The following is a 27,680-nucleotide window of genomic DNA, read 5'->3' as shown; positions in this document are numbered from 1 at the left end:
AAGAGATAAAAGATCTCTACTCTGAAAGCTATGAAACAACAATGAAGGAAATTGAAGATGACACAAAGAAATGGAAAGACATTCCATGCTCATGGATGGGAAGAACAAATATTGTTAAAATGTCTATAATACCCAAAGCAATCTACATTTATAATGCAATTGCTATCAAAATACCAACAGCATTTTTCACAGAGCTTTAACAAACAATTCTAAAATTTGTATAGAAGCACAAAAATCCCCAATAGCCAAAGCAATCTTGAAAAAGAAAATCAAAGGTGAAGGCATCACATTTCCAGACTTCAAGTTATATTGCAGAGCTGTAGTGATCAATACAGGGTGGTACTGACACAAAAACAACCACATAGATCAATAGAACAGAATGGAAAGCCCAGAAATGAACCCATAAGTATATGTTCAATCAATCTTTGATAAAGCCAGGACCTATAACTAATTCTTGAGAAAAATTGAGAATTTAGTTGATTTTAATTCAAGTTAAATTCTTTAATTCAAGTTAAATCAAACTTGAATTTTTTAAAAAATGTTTTGAAAATCATTTGAATTTTATATAAAGTGATTATAATAATTAGATTAAAGTATTGTTAGTACATTTTACCAACATCAGTATGAGGCGATTGAATTTCTAAAATCTATACATCTATAACTAACCACATTGCATGTGGACTGAATGGTTCTCACAGAATGATAAAGACTGGGCAAAACTTTAATGTCTACCATGAATATAGACATCAGTTTTTCTATTTTTTAAAGGGAAATTTAGTCAGTGAAAACAATCTGTCAGAGTTCTCTTTTTCAGGTTTCATAAAGAGAGGTAGTAATACTTTTGTATAGCATATTGAAATTCTAGCATTACGTGAAATATTAGAAATAATCTTTGAAAGCAGCCAAATATGGCTAACCTAAAGCAAGAAACTATATTTTATCTGAAGAAACAACTAGCACAATCTACTTTTTAAAAAACTATTGAGTTAAGAAATAATAATTATGTTCTACATTGTTTTTGCCTATAAATAACAAATTACATGAAAGGACAAGCAGTAGTTAAATGTACTGTGAGCCAATTGCATAGTCATGGATACCAGACACTTCATCTGTGGAAATTCAGAAAAATAGAATTAGAAATGTCAAATATAAAGGATCTCATTAAGGCAATTCTTCCAGAAATGAATAAAATATTCCGTTTCAACTATTCCTATCTTGAGTAGTCAAAATGAGATTGACATAGCTAAAAAATATAACATTGTTTCCTAAAATATGGTACTGGAAACACACACATCAAAATCATCAGATCACAAGAGTGCTTGTTTAAAACTGCAGATTTCAACCCCCACCCCGGACCCACCACATCAGTGCTTCTGTCAGTAAAGTCCAAGAAGCCACATTTTATTTTTTAAATTTTTTTAAAGATTTTATTTATTTATTTATTCATGAGAGACACAGAGAGAGAGGCAGAGACATAGGCAGAGGGAGAAGCAGGCTCCATGCAGGGAGCCCAATGTGGGACTCGATCCCGGGTCTCCAGGATCATGCCCTGAGCCTAAGGTAGATGCTCAACACTGAGCCATCCAGGGATCCCCCAAGAATCCACATTTTAAATCAACACCTTCACTCACTAGTGATTAGAAGCATGCTGGATTTGAGAACCATCGCTTTAACACTTGACTCTTCCCCATGCAGTACTTTGGACTGATGGCAGAAATGAATCAATCACTAGTTATTGATTTTTTTTTTTTTACCAAATATCAAAAGTTAAATGTTTCATTTGCTAGATATTTATGAAACAGTATGAAGGGACACAAAAGAAATGTGAGCTCATGTATTCACTTTTATTGCTATTCTTGGATGTTCTAAACAACTGTCGAACATGATTACATGGAGATAATACATGTTGCAGAGAAAGAGAATTAAGGTTTTCCTGGTAGCTGTGAGAACAAAAAGGAAGGGGCGACTCTAGAAAGTAATTGAAAGAAGAAAACTGGTCGGATCAGTGGCGAGTTGAACATTCATCGTAAACAGAAGGGGAAGAAATAGAATACCTTGCATCTTGAGTTAGGATAGTAGAGAAGAGTGAGGCAAGAGCATGGAGATGGAATGTGAAGCATTCTGGAAAGAACTAAGGGTACGATGTGGAGGTAGGATTTTTGCAGCTGGCCCTTTCATTACCCCATTTATAAAGATGGGGAATTGAGTTTTGTTACTAAGTTTGCGTATGAATGGATTTAACCAAATTGAGATCTAATTAATCGTTATTTTCTTTTACAGCAATTGTTCAACTGTCAAGCTCTCAGAAAACTAAGTATTCCTGATAATGACCTTTCAAATCTGCCAACCACTATTGCTAGTTTAGTTAATCTTAAAGAACTCGACATCAGCAAAAATGGTAAGATTCTTCTCATCTTATCTCTACGTAACTTGAATTTTTTTCATTGGAAATATGCTTTGTTTTCTCTTAGCAAATAACACTTTTTATTTTGATTGTGTGTAACTTGAAGTTAATTTTGTTGAAAAGTTACATCTTAAACTATAAATCAAAATGAAAACCTCTCTTCCTTCCACTTATTAATGCCCCTGACTCACTTCCCTTGTGTATTCAGATATTTGACTTACTCTCTTGTAGCACATTTTACTACCTTTGCACTGTTTATTTGCCTCAAAATCACAGTAGAACTTAGTGAGGCCCACCCGTTCACTCTACTTAGACTTGAACTCCCCCGTGCCCCGTACTCTGCTCTGTTTTCCCCATAGCACTGACCATCTTCTCATTATTGTAGAATTTACTGATCTGTTACAGTTATCGCCTATCTTTTCCTTCCTCATCACGTAAATTCTGTTATTAGATGGGAGGGATTTTTCTGTTTTGGTCACTGACCTATGTATCTCAACTGTCTTGAGCAGTGGCTGAAAAATAATAAGTGTTCACTAGTGTTTCCTGTACCTCTGGCCAAACTTACGTGTGTGGTGATGTTGTGAAATGGTGATGCTACTGTCAATGTTCTTGTTGATGACATTTCCCTTTGACTGTTTGTGGGAGTCTCCCATGCCCTCCTGCATTCTCGAATCTTTCTTTCCTTCCAAATGACCTTGGCTCCTCATTTTATTAGAATAAAGCAAGGATTAATCCAAAGGGCTATGTCTAGGCACTATGAGGGTATAAGTCATGACCTCTCCGCCATTAAGCAAGTTGGTTAAACTGTGTGCGTGTGTGTGTTGCTTTAGTTTTTTCAGGCAATATGTTTGGTGCCAAAGGAACAGGCGTGCACGAAACAGGCCCCTGCCTTCATGAAGCTTACATTCCAGTGAATGCGTTAGACATTAAATGAGTAATTATGGATGATTAAATAAACAAGTAGAGGAAAGATACATTGGATGTGATGGGCATGCACACTAGTGGAATGAACCCATTTGGTGTGGTTAGGGAAAGTCACCCTAGAAATGATACCGAAGCCCAAATGGACAAATAGAAGTTGTTATTCAGTGATTATAAAATCTCATTTATGCGAGATGAGTAAGTTACAGAGATGCATTTTACACATGGTGTCTGTAGGTAACAATATAATACTGTCCAACTCACAACTCATTAGGAGGATAAATTTTATGTTAAATGTTCTTACCACACACACACACACACAAATAGTAAGGGGACAGGAGGAAATCTTGGGAGATTTTGGACATGCTTATGACCTTATTTGTGATGATGGTATCATTAGCATTTGTGTATGTCCAAAGTCATCAAGTTGTATACATTCTACATGTGCAGTTCTTTGTGTGTCAATTATACTTCAATAAAGTGGTTTTAAAAAAGGAAAAGACTATTTGTTAGTAGGGAACAGTTCAGGAAAGGCTGTGGCTTGAGGGATTCCATGAGGCATGGCACCAGCTGAATAAAGGAGAATATTTCATTTGAAGAAATCAATAAAGTGCAAACAGGGACACACACCTCTTTCTGCACCAACCTAACTAACCACATAGAGGGTTTTCAGGAAGATAATTCTAGAATGACCATTTGTAGACTTAGAATGACAAGATTTAGGTCCATTGAAAGATGACATTGTCTACCTTTATTCTTTTAAGATTGTTATAGGCCACGTGTCTGTGTGGATTGATATTTCTGTACTTATACTGCTTATATATTTATATACATTCACACATCAAATTCTATTTTGAAATTACAATTTCTGAGAAATATCATAACAGCTGACCATAACCCATCTCTTGGTCTTCAGGTAGGTTTAGCTGAGTATTAGGAGTAAATAAATATCTATTTTTTGAAGAGGATTAGGAAAAAAAATCATCCCCAAATATAAACATGAAACTTCTAAGAAACATGTCATTTTTATAATGATCTCCTAGTGGTCCTCCTGCATCAAGAAATTTTTGTTGTCAGGACATGAATTTCAAGTTACACTGCTTTGATTCAGAAAAGTCTGTGAGCATCGTTGGAACTCCTTGTGAATATTATTTAGGGAGTTTTTGCTTGTGCTCATGATCTCTGTGTTCTGGAAATATCTATGCAAAAAGACATAGTAGACATGGCGAAACAATCTGCAAAGTTAGTATGGGTGCAAAAGGTTTGATGAACACGATGATGTATCAGCCATTGACAGAAGTCATAATCAGTAAAGGATTTTGTCCTATCAGTCCTTTCACAAAATTATACCCCAAAAAATCCGCCCCTGAATTCTGCGGCAGGCCAGCCGGTTGCTTAAGGAGTATAATACACCCTCTGGGAACCTGGCGAGGGAAGAAAGAGTAGATAGGGGGAAAGTAAGTGCAGTGTCAGCATCAGAGGTGACAAGGTGGGAATAGTCCTGATGGAGGCGTCCAGGCGTGAGACAATATAATGTGTATTGGCATTTAGGTATCGACAGTGGAATGCTTAATTTTGAGGCAAGGACTCACTCAAGTACCAGTCAATCTAGCTAAAATGTGCTTGGAATGTGCTTGAAGTTGACAAGTGACTTTTATAATGACACTAATTCACTTGGAGGCTGAGATTAAATCTGATCTTGATTGTCCATGTGCCCCCCAATCTTCACTCTCCATATTCACTTGCCACCTGACATCCTGATTCATCATTTTCCCTCCATAATTCAAAGATACTTTTTTTATGTTAAAAGCCTTTATTTAAGTGAACTGTAGTGTACAGAAAAGCTATCTACACAATTTGTGTGACGAGCTTGATCTGCAATTCCAACTGACCCGGATCCCCTTCCATTTCATGGTCAGGTAATACCAAATTGTTGTTCCCAAGTGCATCAGGCTGATTAGTCATAACATAAGGAACAATACCATTTTTTTTCTTGCCCAAAATATCCCTTTTTCTTCACTGCTGTACCTCCTCAACCAGGTCCTTGTCACCTTCAAAAGACATTTATCCTGAGAAATATTCCTGATCCCTTATAAACAAAGAGAGTTGTTTCTTCCTCTGTAATAATTTTATATTTTATAAAATATAAATTTTATACCTCACTTTTAATTTTAATTTCTGTATATCCTTCTATATTTGGTCAGATTATTAAACTCCTGAAATCAGGCACTATTGTTTCTCTATTTGGAGCCACTAAAACAAAAGGCAGCATCCATGGCAGGTGCTCAATAAATATTTGGCAGATAGGGACACCTGGGTAGCTCACGGTTGAGCATCTGCCTTTGGCTCAGGGTGTGACCCAGGGTCCTGGGATCAAGTCCCAAATCGGGCTCCCTGTGAGGAGCCTGCTTCTCCCTCTGCCTGTCTCTGCCTCTCTCTGTGTCTCTCAAGAATAAATAAAATATTTTAAAAAATAAATATTTGACAAATAAGCATTCTTTTAACAAATATATATTTGTATTTTTTTAATTATTTGTTTATTAGAGAGAGAGAGAGAAATCACAAGCAGGAGGAAGGGACAGAGGAAGAGGGAGAAGCAGATCCCCACTGAGCAGCAGGGAGCCTGACATGGGGCTCGATCTCAGGACCCTGAGATCATGACCTGAGCTGAAGGCAGACATTTAGCTGACTGAGCCCCCCAGGTGCCCCTATATTTGTATGTTTATATTACATTCCCCTAGGAACCTACGTAGAATAAGGTCTCTACCTATTATACTAGGGAACTATTAAAACTGAGTGCTGGAAAAAAATGGAAATGACACTGCAATACATGAGTGACTACAAAAATCAGCACTAAACTGCCATATAATAATACTGAATACTGAATATCCTTGGTCTTTGGGGTAATGACTACTTCACGTCAAGCTTTGACTCTCCCCTGAGCTTCAGACGGGTATAGCCAACTGCATGCTGTACATAACTATGTATTTCACAAACCCCCCAAACATAATGTTACTTAAAACCAAACTCATCACCTCCCCTGACCTGCACCACGGGGTTTCCATTGCTCTTTTAAGGAGTTTACACTCTTTCTACATCAATTGAAGTAGCATAAGTAGAAGAATAACCTCACCATATCTGCAACTTGGAACACTAGTGCTACTTTGTGAAGGATGAGTTTGGCAACGGTGATGGGAATAGCAGAATAGAGGGAACAGGGAGACCAATTAGGAGGCTATCCAGGTCATCCAGGAAGAAGACAAAGGGACTAAGTTAAGATCGTAATGATGGGAATGGTGAGAAGGAAAGAGATACGACACACATGTAGAAGGTAACTTGGCGAGACTTGGTGGTTGAATGCATGTGGGAGTTGGAGGAAAGAATGGATTTTTTTCATAGAATGTCTGCAAGTTTTGCATTCCACGTATGTGTCTGAAATTTATTTGCAAGTGATCTATGTGCAGGGGCACCTGGGTGGCTCAGTCAATTAAGCCTCTAACTCTTGATTTTGTCTCAGGTCATGATCTCAGGTCCTGAGACTGAGCCCTGCACTGGGCTCTGGGCTCTGGGCTCTGGGCTCTGGGCTCTGGGCTCTGGGCTAGGCATGGAGCCTGCTTAAGGTTCTCTCTCTCCCTCTTCTTTGTGCCTCCCCGCCGTCCCAAGCACACACTACTCATGCTCTCTCTTTTTCTAAAAAAAGAAGAAAAAGAAAAAGTCAATGAGCATGTCATTATACCAGCTAAAGTACCAATATTCCCACTGTTCATGTTCTTGCCAACATTTGGGATTATTAGATATTTTAAGTTTGGCCAACAAGATGGATCAAGGGTAGGTTGATATTTTAATTTATATTTGCCTAATAACTAGTGAGATTGGAATTTTTAAATTTCTTTTCATTAGCAAGTATAGAATCTTTCTTTACAAATTGTCTGTTTTGGCCCATATTTATTTTGGCCCATTTTATTTCTTTTCTTGTTTGTCCGTTAGCTTCTTGGTGTTTTGAAAGATCTATTTATGTGAACACTTGTCCCTTGTTGGTTAAAATGGGTCACAAATATTATCTCCCCAGTTGTGGCTTGTCTTTTCACTTTGCTTAGGATGCCATTTGTCATGGAGAAGTTGCTAATTCTAGTGTAATAAAATTTTTCACTCTTCCCTTTATGGTCTGCATTTTCACAGCTTATTTAAGAACTTCTTTCCTACTTTAATATCATAAAGATATTTTTCTGTATTTTCTTCCAAAGCTATAAGTTTTTCTTTTCACATTTTGGCCTTTAATTCATTTCCAACTTATTTCCCTGTGTTATATGTGATCAAAATTTACTTTTTCCATATGAATAGATGATTAATTGTTCCGGCAACATTTATGAAATCATCCCTTGTTTCCTCATTAATTTTTAATTCAACCTCTTTTACATACAAAAGATGTTTTTCCAAACTCTGTTCTGCCTTATTGGCTCATCTCCCTGTTCCTGGGCCAGTATCACATTTTTGTAATCACTATAACTTAATACTTAGTTTCAATGTTTGATAATACAACACCCCATTTCTTTTCTTTCTCGTGAGTATCTTGCCGTTCTTGGTATTCAGTTCTTCCATGTGAATCTTAGTTGTAACTTGTTGAGGTTTGTAAATGATCTATTGGCATTTTTAAAATTAGTTTGGATTTAAACATTAATTTGGGAAAAAATTGATGTTTGTGATAGTAAGTATTGTAATCTATTAATATGCTTATTATATAAGCATAATTTATTAATATGCTTATCTATTAATATGCTGTTTACCTTTATTTAGGTCTTATTTTGTGTCTTTTAATAAGGTTTTGTGATTTTCTTCAAGAGACTTGTACACGTTTTATTAGCATTATTAGTAAGCAGTTTAAGTTATTAGTTTTATATTGTGCTCATTTTTTAAGGACTTTTTAAAAAATTTTAGTTGATGTTATATGGAAACATTACTAATTTTGGTATCTTGAGCTTACTTTGAGCCATGGTGCTGAATACATGACCACTAGATTCTTTTGAATTTTTACGTATAAAATTAAATTATCTGCATATGACAGTTTTTTCTTTCCCATTTTATACTATACTTCATAACTTTTGCATCATTTTTTCAAAAGTTATACTTTTCTAGGAAATCACCTATTCCATCATTTAGGTATTCAGTTTTATTGGCAAGCATTGCCCGTAGGCTTCTCCTATGCACTTTATAGATCTCTACTATATCTGTGCCTATTTCTTCCTTTCTGTCTCTAATATTGTACACCCATGCCATCTGTCTTTTCCTTCTTTTTTTTTTTTATCATTCATCCTGCCAGAAGTTTTTCTACTTTACTAATCTTTCAAATAATACTTTTTGGCTTGTTAGTCTCTCTATTGATTGGGTGGTTTATTTTCCATTGTTAATTTTTACCTTTCTACTTCCTACTGCAACAACTTTTATTATGCTCCTTCTACTTTCTTAGGGTTTACTCACTTGTTTTTAGTACTTTAATATATTTGGAGCTTTTTCAGTCATCACATTATTTTTATTGAATTATATTGAGATTACATGGTCTGGATGATACTGATTTCTCATTATTTATTGACTTTCACATTATGGCCAATAATGGCCATAATTTTAATTATTTAAAATTTTAATAATTTTAATTATTATAATTTTCACATACCATCAATTTTAAAATATTTCCTTCTGCTTGTAATAAAAACATATAGTCTGTTTATTGAGCACACATTAAGGATCTACTAATACTATAATATATAATTACATAATATATGTGTGTGTATCTATCTATCTATCTATCTATCTATATATATATATAGAGAGAGAGAGAGAGAGAGGAAGCAAGTAGATAAACATCCATGCTGCATGTAAATCAACCTTCTTCTCGTAAGCCTTTCTGTTACCAAGATTACATGCAGCCCTCCATGGGTAAATGCATCACTTGCCATGCCAGCGGATATTTTATCATTTATTTCTCAGATCTTAATTCAATAGTAAAATAAAAATCCTATGTCTATCAGAGATAAATGCATTTTATGATATTGTGAGCTCTGAATAAATAGCCTATGCCTGTCTGTAGAGCTGATACATGGTCATAAGAGAGTAAATTGTTTTATATGATAAAGCGAGACAATGAATGATGAGGTTTAATTAGGCAGTGGTTCAGTTTTAAGTCTGATTGTTGATTTGTCATAGCTTCAGAAAGACTGATACTATAATTTAAGGACTTTAATGAAAATGAATTAACGTGAAAGCCCGTCTTAATTCTGCAGCAATTAAGTGATTTTTCTCTCATCCTCTAAAACTTATTTCTGTGTAAGAATAGATTCGACCAGCATCATAGTGGGCGAAATCACTATTGTTAGTTAAAATGAAAGGCAGTCAGAGTGGAAGGCATTATTATCTGTTTTACTGACTTGCCAATTATTCCACCCTTCCCCCAAATGCATGCAAAACACCGAAGACAAATAATATTCTCAACTTTCAATGAGGAAAGGGAGTTTTTTTCAACCATGCTAGGAAAAGAGGATATGAGTAACCAATTAAATGATAAGAATCTGTAAAAATTTAAGCATAAGAGAAACAGAGACTCTAGCAATATGTATATAGTTCTTGGGGGAATCTATTTTGGAGTGCCTTATGTGAATTGGGGAGAAAATGTTACCATGCAGTTGTTCTCAATTAACAATAAATATTCTTTTTGGTGTCTGGCAAATCATTAGACCATTTATTTAGAGTAAAGCTTAGTATTTGGCCTTATTGAATGGCTCCCTTACAACCCTTGGAATTCTTATTTGTCTGAAAATCACTAGCCCCCTCCCTTATTATAAGACTACGTTTCCTCTCTAGAGTCCACTTCTACCTAAGATTAAAGTGTCAAAATAAACTGAAGATTAACTCCCCATATTTCTGTTAGAGAATGTGATGACAACAAGTACCAGGTTTGCCTCTTGCCATCTTCTCAGCCTGATGCCAGGACTTTCAACTTATTTTTTTTTTGATGTCTTCATCAGGAAATAAAATCAATAAGCAATGCTTATGTGTATCACTAGCACTTACTCCACAGGGGATGGAGTTCACAGTGCGGTTCAAAATACATATTTTTGTAAAAAGAGCTGCCCTTACACCATCACCCTTCTGAAGTCTGTTCTGAGCCCTGTCACCTAAACTGATAGCCTTTCCTTGAGTCACAGCAGAGCCTTTTCTGAGTAATCAGAGTAATCAGCCTATCCTCTGTGTCTGTAAATCCTGGAAAAGTGTAAGAGAACAAAGCGGAACGGGTGATGAAGCGCGCGAGCCCCCTCTCCACCACTCTGCACTCCCTCCCAGCGTCACTATAAACCGCTTAAGAACAAGAAGTGCTGTACCATACGCTGTCTCCAGGTCCTCACTAGCCACCGTCAACATGCAGGCACAGCAAGCGCTCAATAAAGTGGCTGATTGACAATCAGGGAAAAATTCATCGGCCAAATATGCAGTGAGATTATTAAACAGCTCATTCCACTATTATATATGTTTGTTTTTCAATATGCTTGTTTTTGAAGTAGAGAGAGAAAGGGAGAGAGACAACCAAGTATCACTTTTTAACTGGTTTTGTCTAAGTCAGATTTATTCCTCTGGAAATCAGCTCATTGTTGGCCAAGGTCACAAAGACTTCTCAGAATTCTTGCCAGACACATCCCTTCAGGCACAATCAGTTGCATCACTGTATCAGATTATCGATTACCTTACCTGCATTTGGCTTTTCTCTTTATAACGCCACTAAACGAGGCAGTCTCGCAGGAGACCTTTTGGGTCTCCTGGCTTACGTTCCTACTGAGCTCTTGATTCTCTTCACTAGAGTGGTTAGAGGTAAAGCAAACCATTCCAGTCTATTCCCTCTTCTTGTTTTTTCTCTCTCTTTCCTTTAAGATGTAACCAACCTGCACAGTTTTTCCCAAACTTACCAACCTAATTGCTGAATGTTTTTGCTTTCTCATGTACAACAGATTGCTCCTTCTGAAATCTCCCTATAATCATTACTTCCTACTCAGTGGAGTATTGCCTCATTTACCAAAATCTTTGGGAAATATAGGTTTATACACAAACTAATTTTCCAAGATAAAATTACAATCTATCTTTATGTTTACCAAAATATTTTATTTTAATCATTCCAGTTGGAAATTTTTCCAAGAATGTTTCATTATCTTCTTTAAATTGGTGTCATTAATGCGATTGAACTTTTCCAGATTGACTCGAGTTCATCATGGGCTGTCTTACTGAACTTTTTTTAGTATGTGCAGCTACTTACCCTCTACACAAGATAAGAATGAAAAACTTGAAGAGTTCTGTTATTAACTTTGTAGTTTTTCCCATCTCCCCTTCTATTACCAGACTATCAGTTATAATTCATTCATACTGACACATTGCCTATTTTGAACAGCCCCCTTTCTATTCATTCCTTGTAAAAAATATCAGTTGAACAGCATATAAAGAATACAAACATTCAGAACGAGGCTTATAGCACTTGTTGCCGATATATTAAATTCAGAAATAAGGAGCTTTATTCCTGACCACTACTGTCAAAGTTTCAGAATGTTGATACCATCTGAAATTTGACTGAAGATAATTACAGAACAAATGCAGCTTACAGTGCCCCAGGTACAAATGCGACATAGTCGATCTTAAGTGTGCACTAAACTCAGAGTTCCAGAGAGTTGGAGTTGTTTGCATTTGACCGAGGCTCTTCTGTAAATGCCACATTTCCAACTAAGACTTACTCCTCAAAAGAGTTCAAATCATGGATTTGATGGAGGCAGCTTAGCATACGTAAGATTTGATAGTATTTGGAATAAGGTTGACCTGGTTTCATATCCTGGCTAGCCTCTGGGACTCAGTTTCCCCATTAGTCACTTGGGAGTAGTAAACCACTTTAAAAAATCTTTGTGAAGATGAAATAAAGCAAAGTGCTTATAACATTTCCTTCATAAATTCCATTTTTTTCTGCTCCTAAATCTAATCCAATTTACTAGATAAAACAAATAGCCTGCCTGCTCTCTCAAAATTGAAAAAAAAATTATAAAAGTCTGCATCACAATTTAAATATTAGATGAAAATACTAAAATCTCATCAGTAATAGTTCCTCCTTTATTTTATACAAGATATGATATTTTGTTGTTTTCTTCTATAAGCACATGGAATTATATGTCACTGATATATCATGCGGACTGATAATATCTGTGAAATTCAGAGAACAAGCTTGCCAACATGCACTATCCATAACTATTATCATATGTACTGATTCATACAAAATTTATACATTATAAAGATATATTTTAATGCACTTGAGAGAACACTAATTCATTCAAAATTTGATAATTTTTAGGAAGTCTTTTATGTTATGTTTGAATAGAGATACCTTTGAATCTTAAGCCTCTGTACTAAAATCAAGTATTTCCATATTTTAGTCCATTGCTTCAAGGTATTGATGTGAAAATATAATTACACCCAATTTAATAAACACTTCCTGAGTTTTCAGGAACTAGGTCTGATTGAGGTACTGTCAGGAACATCAAGAAACTGAATGTCAACTGATGAATCTCATTTCTGAGTCCGTCCTCTTTTCAGATCGCCTCATACAACTCCAATCATCTTTTGCCCTATCAGAACCACCAACCTACTAATATCCTGATGTTTCCTTCCAACCTTGCCTTTTTTGTTTGTTTTCTTTTGCCCTCTTTGCATGGCTTGAATTCTGTGGTCACTCATCACATGACACCCCTTGACACCCTTTCTCCTCTCACATCACTGTGCTTTCTCAATAAAACGATAAACCTCACAGACTCCAACTCTCCACCTATTGCTAAAAGGATCTGGAAAAATCATTCAATCACACTGACTGATCCCACTTTAAATTCATGATAAAAATTCTGAAGTGCAGCCTTCACCCTTTCCAAAAGCCATATTATCCTTCCTTAGTCCATTGACTCTCCTCGTCTGGTGATTATTTCATTTGCTCTCCTCTGCCTTCAAACTCTCCCACTTTCTCTCCCACCTTAGTGGCTACTGATTCTTCTCCACTGAAAAAATTAAAGCTCTCAGATTATAACTTCCCAGACACTTGGCATAATATCTACCCATCTACAAGCATCTGCACCCATATTCTCCGACACCTGCCTGTTAGTACAGATCAACTGTTCCTGTTCCTCTCTGAAGCCAGGCTCTCCGCTGCATAAGCTGGGCTCTTGCCTACCCCTGGATATCACTCCAGCAATTCTCCTTGCTTTCTGTTACATCATTAAGATTTTCTTTTCTGCTTGTTGACTGTAATCATTATATGCACATACTGTTATTTTTTTCTATCCTAAAGAAGACTCCTTGGTTCCTCGTCCCTGAATGTCCTCCTCTCCCTTGTAGCAAAAGCTCTAGGTGAGAATGTCTATATTCTCTATCTACAACTTATTTCCTCTCATCCTCTCTTAAGCCACTACAGATTTCAAGCCCACTACTCCTCCAAAATCATTCCAGTCAAAGTCACCCCAATATCCTCATTACTAAATCCACAGGCAGTTTTTGACCATCGTTTCACTGGACCTATCAGCATCATTTCAAACAACCGAGTCCTTCTCCCTACTACTTGACACATTTACTTCATTTGGTTTTCTTTTTTATAAATTTGTTTTTTACTGGTGTTCAATTTGCCAACATATAGAATAACATCCAGTGCTCATCCCATCAAGTGAGGGGCACTTGATGGGACTTCATTTGGTTTTTAGGAGTCAATACTCACTTATTTTTTGTCCCATCTGTCCAATTGATCTTGTTTAGTCTGATTCTTCCTTTTCTCCCTATCCTTATTTTGGAGTCCCTTGTAGTTCAGTTCTTGGTCCTCTTTTCTTCATTATCTTACATCATTGGTGTTCACATTTTGTCTAATAGTTTAAATACTATCTATATAATAATGAATCCCCAACATTCTGACCTATAGTCTAGTCCTCTTTCCTAAACTCTAGGTTCATAAACAAATACCTACCTGACATGTCCTCTTAGAAGTCTAACAGACATCTCAAATTATACATATCCAAAAGTGAATTCTTGATCTTCTCTTCAATGCCTATTTCACATACTGCTTTTTCCCATCTAAGTTAAAGGCAACCCCTTCATTCAAGTTGTTTGGGCCAAAAAGCCTAGAGTCATCTTCGATTCCCTTTTTCCTTTCATACTCCAGATCTAATTTATCAGGAAATCCTATTGGCCTTACATTCAACATACATCCATATCCCATTCACTTCTCACTCCTTCTGCTCTTACCCAGAAGTAAGACTCTTTTAATGTTTTACTTACAACAGGCCCAGTTGGCCTTCCTCCTAGAAAGGCTACCCTACTCTGGGACCTTTAAGAGTGATCCTCTTAAATTATAAATCAGACCAAATTACATTTATGTCCTTCAATGTTTCTTTATTTCATTTAGAGTAAGTACCAAAGTCCTTGCAATGGCTTAAGAAGCCCCATATGAGTAGATACCCTGATCTTACCCCCCACATACACACCCCTATTACCTCTCTGACTTAATTTTTTACATGTGTTTTTTACATGTGTTAATTTTTTTACATGTGTTTTAGCCATTCTGGACTCCTTACTATTTCTAGAATTCACCAGACCTTATACTCAGGCCTTATACCATCTCACTATCTGCCTGTGCCTGAAATGTTCTGTCTTCCCATGTTCAAACATCCAGACATCTGTATCTCTATCTCTCTCACCTTCTTCAAGTCCTTGCTCAAATGCCATCTTCCTAATCAATAATGAGGCTTACCCTAAATCACCCTAGTTTACTTTAACATCCCTAGTATTTCTGATCTTTCCTTATTCTGCTCAAATCTTTTCCCATTGTACTTCTTATTGCTAAGATACTATATAATTTTATATATTTATATTTATATTAATTATCTCTATGTTTTATTGTACACATTCCTCTGCTAGAATACAAGCTCACAAATGAGGAGAATGTATCCATCTTTTTCATGCTGTGTCCCCGATATTTAGCAAAATTCCTAACAGAGTAGGTACTCAAATATTCGCCAAATACATGAATCACCTTTTTCTCACAGGGACCTTATAATTACAGTTAGTGACTCAAATATCAGAAAACTGTATACAATAAGATAGTAAAGTAGTGACTCCTCAACTTATAAGCAAGTACTATGTCTCATTATTTTTTAGTGTTATTTAATTTCAGACATAGTATAATCTAGAATGCTAGGTGTTAAGAGGAGAGTCACTTAGACTAAACTAGTGAATAAATTTTCAGACAGATGATGGAATTTAAATGTATTTGTATGGATGATATTCAGACTGAGGATTTAGGTGAGACAGTAGATGAGGACAGGTAAAAATTATAATATTAAATAAATATATTCAGAAAGTAAGAGTTAAAAATAAATTTATATGTTTTATAAATGTATTATAGGCATGTTGAACTTTCATTTATGATCATAAGGATCAATGTTGCTATTACTATTAGGCTATGTTTGATAATGACAAAATTGTATGCTACATTTAGACTCCATAGTTATCTATTGGATGGGAGGAAACATCTGCTTTTGTACTTTAATATCGACTTAAAACCAACTTAGTCTAGCACAAGATTTTAATGACAATTTAGTTTTGCTCTTAAAAAATAATTTTTATAACTAAATAAAGTTGAAATCTATATTAAATTTACAAGTTTAAGATTATCTTGTCAAGACTTAGTTATCTGCATTTGTACTAGATAAGATAGTCCAAATAAAAACAACCAGATAGGGCAGCCCCGATGGCGCAGCGGTTTAGTGCCGCCTGCAGCCTAGGGCATGATCCTGGAGACCTGGGATCGAGTCCCACGTCAGGCTTCCTGCATGGAGCCTGCTTCTCCCTCTGTGTCTCTGCCCACCCCCCTCTCTCTCTGAATAAATAAATCTTAAAAAAAAAAAAAAAAAACAACCAGATATACTAAAACCTAAGTTTAGCCATGACTTTTCAACTTATCCCATGCTAGGCAGGAAAGGTCCATATCTGATTGATTCCAGAATACTCCTCTTTCCCTTTTTCTGTACATCTTCTGCAAGAATGACTGAGATGTGAAATGGTCAAATAGAGGAAGCAGGAAAGAGAACAAGAATGAATAATCCACAAAATGGGTAACTTCTTGAATAATTGAAAGTTGAGCAGGAACTTTTTCAATCTAACTTCTCTTAAAAAAGGAAGGGCAAAAAAAAAAAACAATCAGAAAAAGTAGTCAATTACATCTTTTATACTATAAGGTATTAGTATTCTGTTAATACAACTTTGATTAATTCCATTACATTAAAACTTTTGTTTCGGTTTTAAGTTCAGGATGCAGAAATGTCATTTCTCATCGAACAGTATTTCTGCGAACATATTCAAAATAGATTTTGTGGTATAGTTGCTGAAATGAACATATTGGGAAAATATTACCATAGTGTCTTAATTTGTAAGGTAAACATTTATTGGTAGCATCAGCCATTTGTGAATAGAACAATAGCCCATTTTTTTACAACTAAAGAAACAGTGCCCATTTTTAAAACTAAATACACTATTTTGATTATATTTTGCCATCTAATTATTTTAAAGTAGAGTTGTCATTGGTTTTTCAGCCTAGGTTTGTGTCTAGTCTAGAACCTAAATCTCCACGGATTCCCAAAAGTGAACTCTCAATACCCTTAGAAGAGAGTTCCTTATGGATCTGTATTAGAAATTTTATGTGCTGTCTCAACTGAAAAACAGGGAATAGAACTTGAATTGTAATGGTCTACAAATGCTTGACCCCATTTCCTACAGTTATCACAAATAAAAATGGTTAAAATAGATATATTGTTAAAAGTGAAGGGTATGTGCCCCTCTGTTTCTGGAGGAATACATTTGAAGATCAAAACAAAGTTCATGCAGAGACTGTGTGTGTTTGTGTGTATGTGCGCGCGTGTGTGTTTGTGTCACACAAATAAAATCTTTTTCCTATTGAAAACACTGTGTTTCAGATGACCAGACAGATCAGTCACAAAGACTGGTCGATAAAGGTGTGGATTCTATAATCAAATCTAACATAATTTTAATAAGATGTAACATAATGAAGTAAAAAGGAATAAAAGATATGTTGTTAAAAAATTGAATTAATTCCCACCTATATCCATTCTCATCTATAAAGACCCATTATGTATTTAAATAAGTCACCTCATCTTTGTTAATGTATGGTTCTTCATTTGTAAAATGAAAATAATATTGCCTAATATATCTTCCTCACAAGATTATTAAGCAAATTATTTTTACACAGTGGCATAGAGCAGAGTAGGTTACCTTAACTCTTATTAATACATAGATTTTATATTAGGTGCTTGTTAAGTGCCATACAGTATACTAATTGTTTTACCTTCCTACCATCTAATACTCAGATCAACCCTGTGAATTAGATAGCAAATGAATAAGCGGTGCTCAAATATTATATTATTTAAGATTATTGGCTAGTTAAGTGACAACACTGAGATTTAGTCATGCTTCCAATGAGTACTTTTCAGTCTTTGCTAAACTAAGTCTTTGTGTTTTCACTGAACTATGAATTAAAGATATGCTCTAGAACTTTTTCTAAACTCTATAGAGTTTGAACTGCAGTATATATGGTAAAGTTCCCCTGGAAACCTTTTAGAGCATTTATCTCGGAAACCATATTGATTGGATATTGGAATATTCTTTTGGCACACTAATTCCTATTGATTTGCTTTGTTCTCTTAGGTGGATAAATACTATAAATGTATTACCTCAAGCCAGCTCATTTTGATATTTGACTCCTTTCTTGACTGAGACAGTCTGTTTCTATTTACTGTTGACCCTTGAATAACAGGAGGGTTATGGCTGCAATCCCCTGCACAGTTGAAAATCCACATATAACTTTATACTCTGCTGAAACTTAACTACTAATAACCTACTGTTGACCAGAAGTCTTATCAATAACACACAGCTGGCTAACACATATTTTGCACATTAAAGGTATTCTTACAACCAAGTAAACTAGAGAAAAGAAATGTGCAGAAATAAAATACATTTACAGTACTGCATGTATTTTTCCTTTAAAGATTTATTTATTTATTTATTTGACTGAGAAGAGCGTGAGCACAAGCAGGGGGAGTGGCAGGCAGAGGCAGAGGGAGAAGCAGGCTCCCCGTGGGGCACAGGGCGCAATCTAGGGTTTGATCCTAGGGCCCTGAGATCATGACCTGAGCTGAAGGCAGACGCTTAACTGTCTGAACCACCAGTGCACCAGGACTGTATATATTTATTGAAAAGAAAAAATCCAGGTATAAGTGGACCCCTTGCGATTCAAATCCACATTGTTCAAGGGTCAACTGTATTTCTAATAATTATAGGTAACATTTATGCAGCACTTCGTGGCAATTACTTTATCTGCTTTATCTCTCTATCCTCAACACAACTCTCCTTGAAACCATTCATAGAATCACCAATTTTCTAAGGATGAAACTAAGACTTTGAACATTTAAATGACTTGCATAGGGTTACCCAGCCAGTAATTGATGAAGTTAGGATTCCATCTTAATTTTATAGACTCTACTTTGAATAACTTTACATTTGAACTGCAAACAACATAATAAAAGTTTTTAAACAGATAATTTAGTAGTATTCTCACCACAACAGGGAATTCCATTTTCGGTAAAAGGTAAAGAATTACAGTGTTATTCTTAAAATCATTCTAAAAAATTTTCTTCTGTTTCCATGTCTTGGTTTACACATAATTTAAGGAAAATTCATCCCAAGGCAAGCACCTGTAGAGATAAGGCACCAGGTACACCAGGATGTAATGAGTCTAAATTGAAGACCAGACAGAAAAAGCTAAAGGGGTGAAAGAAGCCTTATCCTCTGTTGGTTGCTGATATCCGAAGTAAATATAAATACTAAGGGAAAATGTTGAGGACATCTCAAGGACTGACTTATTGACTTCTTTGCCATTTTATTAAGGTCTAGTTAATGAAGGCAGCTGTAGATGTTATAGCCTTTCCAAAAAAGAGAATTGGCTTTTCTCATTCTATTTGTACCTAATGCAGCTCTTAGGCTTGCTTTGCTTCTTATGAAGAAGCCTAAATACTTCAGCAATAACTTTAGGACAGCATAGTTTCTGATGAAATTTCACGTAGAGAGAAAGCATGAAAGACATCCCCATACCCACTTTTGTGCCCTTAATTTGCAGTGAATAAATGACCTGCCTTGGTTTGACTGACCTGCTGCTTCACTGGGCTTCAAAGGTCTGTGGACATGGTGGTCTAGGCCAATGGGACCATGGCATTCCTTTCTCACTTGGAGAGGGTCTACTAGATTTGAATCATTTGTATCAGTTGAACTATCCTCCACATCTTTTATTTCTCTGACCCTCACATTTATGGGTTAGATTTGTACCTGATTTTGAGTTTTGTAGAAACACCCGTTTTTCTGTCAGATAGCCCACAGCACAACTTTGACAGCAAATGAGCAGTTCTCCAAGGGTGATGAGCCAGGCTGGCTATTTCAGAGACTTCAGAGGGGGCCCAAGGAGGAGCTGTTCCTCTTCACCTTCTCAGGCAGATGCAGAACTACACTCTGTGCTGCCAGCGAGGAAGAATTGCATAAAATTTGTTAGAGACCCACATTAATTTGGGAATATCTACCGCTTTTGTGATATATCCTTAGATATTTTTCACATGCATATGTTCAGTCTTCCCATCTTATAAAATAAAAGAAACAAAGATTTTATGTTCCATTTTCTTTATTGCTGATAATCCCTTGCCCCAGTAGCAGCACTTAATGACCAAATACCCAATTATTTTTATTGCTTTAAGTTAGTATAGAGCCAAGATCTACTTTATACCAAATGTACAATTGTCCTCAACTTTATATCCAATTTCTTACTGTTACTCTGATAAAATATTTAAATTTTATTTTTAAAATGTTTGTATATATTATGTAACACTAATATATTATTACATTATTAAACTTACTTAAATTATTATCCTGATGCTGTATTGATACTATATCTACACTGTGTATTAATTCATGGTTTTAATTATTCTTAATATTAGAACTTTAATTTAAAGATTTTTTGCTGGGACAGTTTCATATGCTTTTTTTTATTTTTTATTTTTTTTTACATTTTAGGTGTACAAGAATTTCCAGAAAACATTAAGTGCTGTAAGTGTTTAACAATTATTGAAGCCAGTGTCAATCCCATTTCTAAGTGAGTATGAATAATTACATTTTATTTATATTTATGTTTCCATTAGATAGTGATATACCCAGATAAAGGAAATTCACACAATAAATGAATTCTTAATGCTGCATTTAAAATTCAGTTTAATAGAAGGATTAGGAAAATAATCAAATCAGAACAATTTAGCAAAAGATGATTAAAAGCATTGCTGAGTAATGTGGAAGGCTTAACTGGCACAAGATGGCATTACTTTGAAGTAAGCTATGTCATCATATTCCTGTGGCTCTCAGGCAACAAGACCATGAAAGAGCACTGAAAAGAAACAGTTATTAGTTATGATCACAGTGGAAAATTAACATCAAGGATCTAATGAAAGTTCAAGAGAGTACAAGAGTTTGAGATATTAAAATAGCTGATCGTGTAGTTCTAGCTAAAAAATAAATTCAGTATGATCAGAAAAAGGGACTATTGTTTTTTTTTGTCATTGTTGTTTTTGTTTTTTGTATAAGGAAGAGCAAAAAGATAATTCTATGAGGATAATAGAATGGAATACTTAGATGGTAAAGATGCTGTGATCAGAAATGGGGTATTTGTGGCTTCTGATCTGTTAGTAGAGAAATGCCTTGGGAAGACGAGACCCAGCATGTGTCAGTGTTGGCAAATTATGGTTATGTCATAGGGATAATGTGTACTATGCAATCAAATAGGTCAGGAAACCATGGAATGAATGGATTGGATAAATCATGAATCTCAGTGTTAAGGTCATTTAACAATAGAGATGGACATAGAACCTGGAAAGACAGTAGCAGCAATATCTGGAAGAGGTTGAAACAAATCAGTACTACTGGGATGCAGATAAAGAGTTTCAGTAAGACTAACATTATAATTATACAAAACTGACAGTAGGATTTGAGAAAAACCTTAAGTCCTCTGTTGGGGAGACTGGGAGAAACTGAAGCCCGCCAGTTGGGCATTTAATGAGTGGAGTGCTTTTTAGAGGAACAAAGAAAGTTTATTAAAGGGAGTTTGTAGGGAAATTTTTCATCAATACAATTGAGAAGAGGGATTAATGAGGATGGTTTCTCTATGGATCATGAGAAGAAGCTGTACATGAGATTAGGAACAGAATATAAATGGAGATTGAAGTTTAGATGGAGATCTTTACAGTGAATGATTTGTAAAATAACTTAAGGCCTTTGGTAGAAAGTGTGGAACATCAAGAAATGTGTTTGAAAGAGAACAACTTTTCTACCTCAAAAGTAGAATATGGAAGAAAAAATAAATAAAACTGTGAAAGTATTTCCTGAAACTCTTACACCAGAATGCAACTCTCTCAACAAGGAATAGACATTACGAACTTTTCACATCAAGACTACAGCCATGTCCTTGACTGGAGTCATAATAATCCAGGGCAGATGATAAATGGTTTTGACTTCTAGTTCTTTAATCCTAAGAGCTCATCTTATTTAGAAATCATGATAAGGTCTTTGGGAATGGAAATCAGATGATAATTTATCTCTTTAAGAAAGCTTCAAAACTGTACTTTTATTCGCAGTCTCTGAATTCCTTCCATACATTTAGCTTTTTAAAAGATGATTGAGTATGACTTATTTCATGAAAAAATGCCTAACCCTGAAGTCATTAAGTAGTCTGGGAATTCATAAAGTACACAGAAGTCAATTTAAGTAGCGTACTAGTTTTAAAGTTTTTTTAAGATATAATTTACATACAGTGAAATTTACCTTTTTAGGTGTATGGCTCAGTGAATTTTGACAAATATATAGAGTGGCGCACTACCACCATGATAAGATACGGATGATTTCCATCACTCCAAAAAGTTCCCTTGGCTCAATCATCCACTTCTCTGGTTTCTACATCCATGGTTTTGCCTTTTCCAAAATGCTATATAAGTGATATCATACTTTTGTGTCTGACCTCTTTTACTTAAAAGAGTGATTTTGAGATTTATCCACATTGGTTCAAGATTCAGTATTACATTCCTTTTTATTTCTAGATAATACTCCATTGTATGGAAATACCATAATTTATTTATGTATTCACCAACTGATAGACATTTAGGATGTTTGTTTCAGCATATGTTTTCTGTTGGGTAGACATGTAGAAGTGGTATGCTAGGTAGTACCGTACATGTATGTTTAACTTTATAAGAAATTTCCAAACCATTTTCCAAAAGAGCTATATCCCATTGCCTTTCCTATCAGCAATTTTATTAGAGTTTCTGTTGTTTCTCATCTTTGTCAGAATTTGGTGCTATCAGTTTTTTACTTTTTTCTATTTTTACCCACACTAGCACAAGTGGTACTTCATCGTGGTATTTCACTGTAGCTTAAATTTACATTTTTAATGTCCGGGTAACATGTTTTTATTTTCATGTATGTATTCACAATTTGTATTGCTTCTTCAGTAAGAGTTTAAATCTCTTGTTCATTTCTTTTAAAATATTTATATATTTCTCTTAGAGAGAGAAAGAGTGCTTGGAGGGAGGGGCAGAGGGAAAGGGAGAGTCTCAAGCAGACTCTGCGCTGAGCATGGAGGCTGATGCAGGGCTCATCTCATGACCCTAAGATCACTACCTGAGACGAAGCTAAGACTCAGATGCCTAACCAACTGTGCCACCCAGGTGCCCCACATCTCTTGTTCGCTTTTATTGTCCTGTCTTATTATTGAATTATAAGGATTCTTTATATATTCTGGCTGAAAGCCCTTTATTTGTATGCAAATAATTACTCCTATTCCATGACTTATCTTTTGATTTTTAGGGGTGCCTGGATGGCTCAGTTGGTTGAATGTCAAGCTTTTTTTATTTTGGCTCAAATCATGATCTCAGGGTGGTGGGATCAAACCCTATGTCAGGCTCCATGCTCAGCTCAGAGTCTGCTTGTCCTTCTCCCCATACCCCTCCCCATGCTCGCTTGCTGATGTGTTTTTTTGCATATGGATATCCATTTATTCCATTACCATTTGTTGAAAAATATTGTCCTTTCTTCATAAAATTACTTGAGTACTGTTTTTTTTAAAATCAATTGATCATATGTGTCTGGATCTATTTCTGAATTCTCCATTTGTACATTCATCTATATGCCTGTTCTTATATCACTTCATACTATCTTAATACTATAGCTTTATGGTAATTCATACAATCAAGGGATGTGAGTCCTTCAACTTTATTCATTTTTATTAAAATTACTTAGGCTATCTATAACTTTTACTTTTCCATATAAATTTTATAATCAGCTTGTTAATGTCTACAAAAATATGAAATCCTTCTGGAATTTTAATAGAGATTACATTGAATCTATAAAGCAATGTGGGCAGAATTAGCATCTCAAAAATATTGAATATTCCTGTTGCTGAGAATAGTATATCTCTAGAGTTGCTTAGATTGTTTAAAAATTATTTTATCAGTGCTTTGTAGATTTCAGCATATGAATCTTGTATATGTTTCATTCATTTTATTCTAAGTATATCATTGTTTTGGACAATTGTGAAAGATTATTCCGTTACTCAGTTGTTTGTTATTAATACATAGAATTATAATAGATTTTTCTTTATGGACCTTATATCCTGCAACCTCACTAAATTAACTTATTTTAGGAGATATTTTGTAGATTTGGGGTGATTTCCTATGCAGACTATCAAGTCACCTGTGAATGTAAATAGGGTTTTTTTCCATCATTTTCAATTTGTGTGCCTTTTATTTATTTCTTTTTCTTTTTTTATTGTCCCCTAGATAGGACCTCCTGTACAATGTTGAATAAAAGAGGTTAAAAGAGACATTGCCTTGTTCCCAAACTTAGGGAGAAACCATTCAGACTTTCACTATCCTGTATGGTTGTTACTTATTGTTTTTTTCATTCATGCCTTTCATCAGGTTGAGGAAATTTTCAAGAACCCATTCCTCATTTCCTTTTGAGCTCTCCCCAGCGGGCTACTCAAAGTTTAGGTTTTTGCTTTCAATCTTAACAGGGGAATCTCAAATTTCTCTGTGATGTCCTCCTAACCATTGTTCAGTCTCTTGACTATCAGATGGTTCCTAAGCCACTCCACCTTTTCAGGAACTTAGTACAGCAGAGATCCAATAATCTCTGTCTGTTTTCTAATGCTATGTAAGAGATTACCATTAGTCTAGTGGCAAACAACACATATATATTATCTCTCAGTTCCATGGGTCAGGAACCTGGGCCTGCTATAGCATAGTTCCCTGCCTCAGAGTCACCAAGCTGCAATCAAGGTATCAGTCAAGGCATTCTTATCTGGAGGCTCAGGTAAAGAAGAATCTAATTTCAGGTTCACGAAGGTTGTTGGCAAAATTCACTTACTTGCTATTATAAAGTTGAGAGCCCCAGCTTTTGGCCAGCTGTCAGCTCAAGGCCCAGATCCTAGAGGCGGGTGCAGTTCCCAGCCATGTTGACCTTCTCTATAGGCAGCTCACAACGTGGCAGCTTGCTTCTTTCAGGTCAGCAGCTGAGTGGAGTTAATCTTCTAGCAAGACGATATTATGTAATATAGTTTTGAGAATGACATCTCACCATATTTTCCAAGTTCCATTGATTCGAAGCAAGTTACAAGTGTTATCACACTTAAAGAAAGATGATGCAAGGTCATGACCATCAGGAACTGAGGATTATGGAGGCCACCTTGGAAACTGTCTCCCACATCCTCGATATCTGCTTTGCTGAGACTTCTTATTATCAACGGATATTGAATTTTGTCAAAGGTCTTTTATTTTACAAACATCCTTTGACGTGATTTTTTTTTTCTTTTTCAGTCTAATGATATGGTGAATTACATTGAATGGTTTTTGAATGTTGATCCAAATTTGCACTCCAGGAATAAACCTTACTTCCTCAGGAAGTATTACTTTTTAAAAATAAATTAATGACTCTGATTTGCTAATATTTTGTAAAGGATATTCCTGTCTGTATTCATGAAGCATATTAGTCTGAAATTTCCTTTCTTGTAATTTCTTGGCCTGGTTTTAGTAACAGCATAAAACCAGCATCATAAAAATAGCTGGGAAACCTTCTCTTCTATTTCCTATAAGAGCTCATGTAGGATTGAAATTATGTCCTCCTTAAATATTGGTAGATTTTGCCAGTGCAACCATCTAAGCCTGGACTTCTCTGATGGGAAAGTTTTTAATTTAATTTCCATAGTAACTATAAGATCATTCAAATTACCTGTTTTTTTCTTGAGTGATCTTTGATAGTTGGTGATTTCCAGGAATTTGTACATTCATATAAGTTTTCAAATTTATTGGCATCTAATGTTTTAATAATATTCTTTGATCAACCTTTTAATATCTATGGGTACTCTAGTGGTGCTTTCTCTTTCATTCCTAGCATCCATAATTTATGTCTTCTGTATTTTTTTTGCTTGATCAGTCTGACTAGAGAGTTGTCAATTTCATTGCTCTTTTCAAAAAACCATATTTAGGTTTCATTGTTTTTTACTTTCTCGCTTTTCTCTTTGTTTTCTTGACTCAAGAAATCTACAAAGTAATAAGACAGGAAGACCCTGGAATATAGAAGTTATAGTTTTGAGTATTATCATCTTATTTTACTTTTAGATGTGAACTTTACAGTATAGTCTGAATGCCTTAACCAAGTCATTGGTAAAAATTATAATAAAATTGAAAAAAGCTATTTAATAAGAAAAGCATGAACCAACATTTACTGATAGAAGAGCCTGTCGTATCTTAGGCTTTTAGATACATTATTTCATTTTAATCTTTACAGCAACCTTATAGAGTAGGTAAACATTATCTACATACTTTTTTACAGATAGAAACACATGAAGATAGTTTTTAAATTCCTGGGATCCTTTCACTGTATTCACATTTTAATGCATAGCAATAAGGACATTGCTTATAAATGATGGCATATCTACTGGATGGATACAAAGATTATATAGGGTAACCATATGTCTGTTTGCTCAAGTCATCCCAGTTTACCCCTCTTGATGTGCTATGATTAATAATAGCTCACTTTTAACTCTCAAAAATGTCCTAGTTTGAATGATAGATTATATAGTCACTCTGGTTATACAGTAAAATTGAAAGATAATTACAAAGTAAATTGATATAATTTTGTAGTGCTGTTAAAACATATTGGAAACCTGATTACAAAAACATGAGATAGTAATGGTGGTTGTGTTAAGAAAGTGGAATTATGAGCAATATTTTTCTTTTCTCTTTATATTCCAAGTATTCTATAATCTTATATTAATTTTATAATTTTACAATGTATAAATTAAAATATTTCAATGCAAAATATCTTTTCAGTTAGAGTAGGAGATTTTACATTGGCTCCTTGATCACAGTTTATGAAACCCATAATGTAATTTGGCCTAACTGTTCTATTAGGGGTCAAATGCCTGTAATATGTTTTCGTTTAACTTCTAAAGTAAATGCAATTAGAAAAAAATGTTGAAACAAGGATGTCAGTAGCCAACCTTAATTTGCCTATTGTAACAATAAAGGTAGCATTAATAAAAGTACTTAAATTAGTATTCTAGTTAATATTGAAAGATCAGAATAAAAGTAATACCAAGGACAAGTACATAATTGTTCTCACTTACTGAGTTCTTACTATAGGGAAGGTAATCATTTAATCACTGGAGCAACTCTGGAAATGGATAATATTGTCATCATTATACAAATAAGGAAATTGAATTTGCAAAGATTTAGACAGCTCATAGAGTTAACAACTGAAAGAATGATTCAAACCCAGGTCTTCTGAAATCAGTGCCCATGTGTTCAACCACTAATCTATATGGGTGTCTGTTGTATTAGACTTTCTTTGTTGCCGTTTGAATATGCCACTTTTAATTTAAGTGTTTGATAAAATGAATGTGTTTCTTAGTAGAGAGAATTATTTACCCATTTACAAAACATTTCTTCTTTGAATTCTCATTAGATCAGTCAAATGTGGAAAACTATCAGTAATTTTGGGATAGTAAAACCATTTCATTATTGAGAGCTCCCTAACTTAGTGTAAAATGTTGGATTTCACTGAAGAGCTTGGGGAGGATAAAGACAACCCATGATTGTCATCTTCATTAAACTTACCTAGCTTACTAGGGAATATCCTCTTCCTCACCACTCCT

General features: G+C 35.0%; 1 protein-coding gene across 6 annotated transcripts in view; it reads left to right on the top strand.

Moving 5' to 3' along the window:
* Positions 1-27,680, top strand: part of LRRC7 (leucine rich repeat containing 7) — a 492,830-nt gene that overhangs the window by 223,876 nt on the left and 241,274 nt on the right. For all 6 annotated transcript variants that reach the window (XM_041746971.1, XM_041746970.1, XM_041746976.1 and 3 more), the window contains exons 4-5: positions 2,281-2,398; positions 20,501-20,579. In XM_041746971.1, coding sequence (XP_041602905.1) covers positions 2,281-2,398; positions 20,501-20,579 — 197 coding nt within the window. The remainder of the gene's footprint in view (positions 1-2,280; positions 2,399-20,500; positions 20,580-27,680) is intronic.

Source organism: Vulpes lagopus, chromosome 3, assembly GCF_018345385.1.
Source record: "Vulpes lagopus strain Blue_001 chromosome 3, ASM1834538v1, whole genome shotgun sequence".
Taxonomy (NCBI): Eukaryota; Metazoa; Chordata; class Mammalia; order Carnivora; family Canidae; genus Vulpes; species Vulpes lagopus.
The sequence above is the reverse complement of the archived record's forward strand: the minus strand, read 5'-3'. Positions and strand labels throughout refer to the sequence as shown.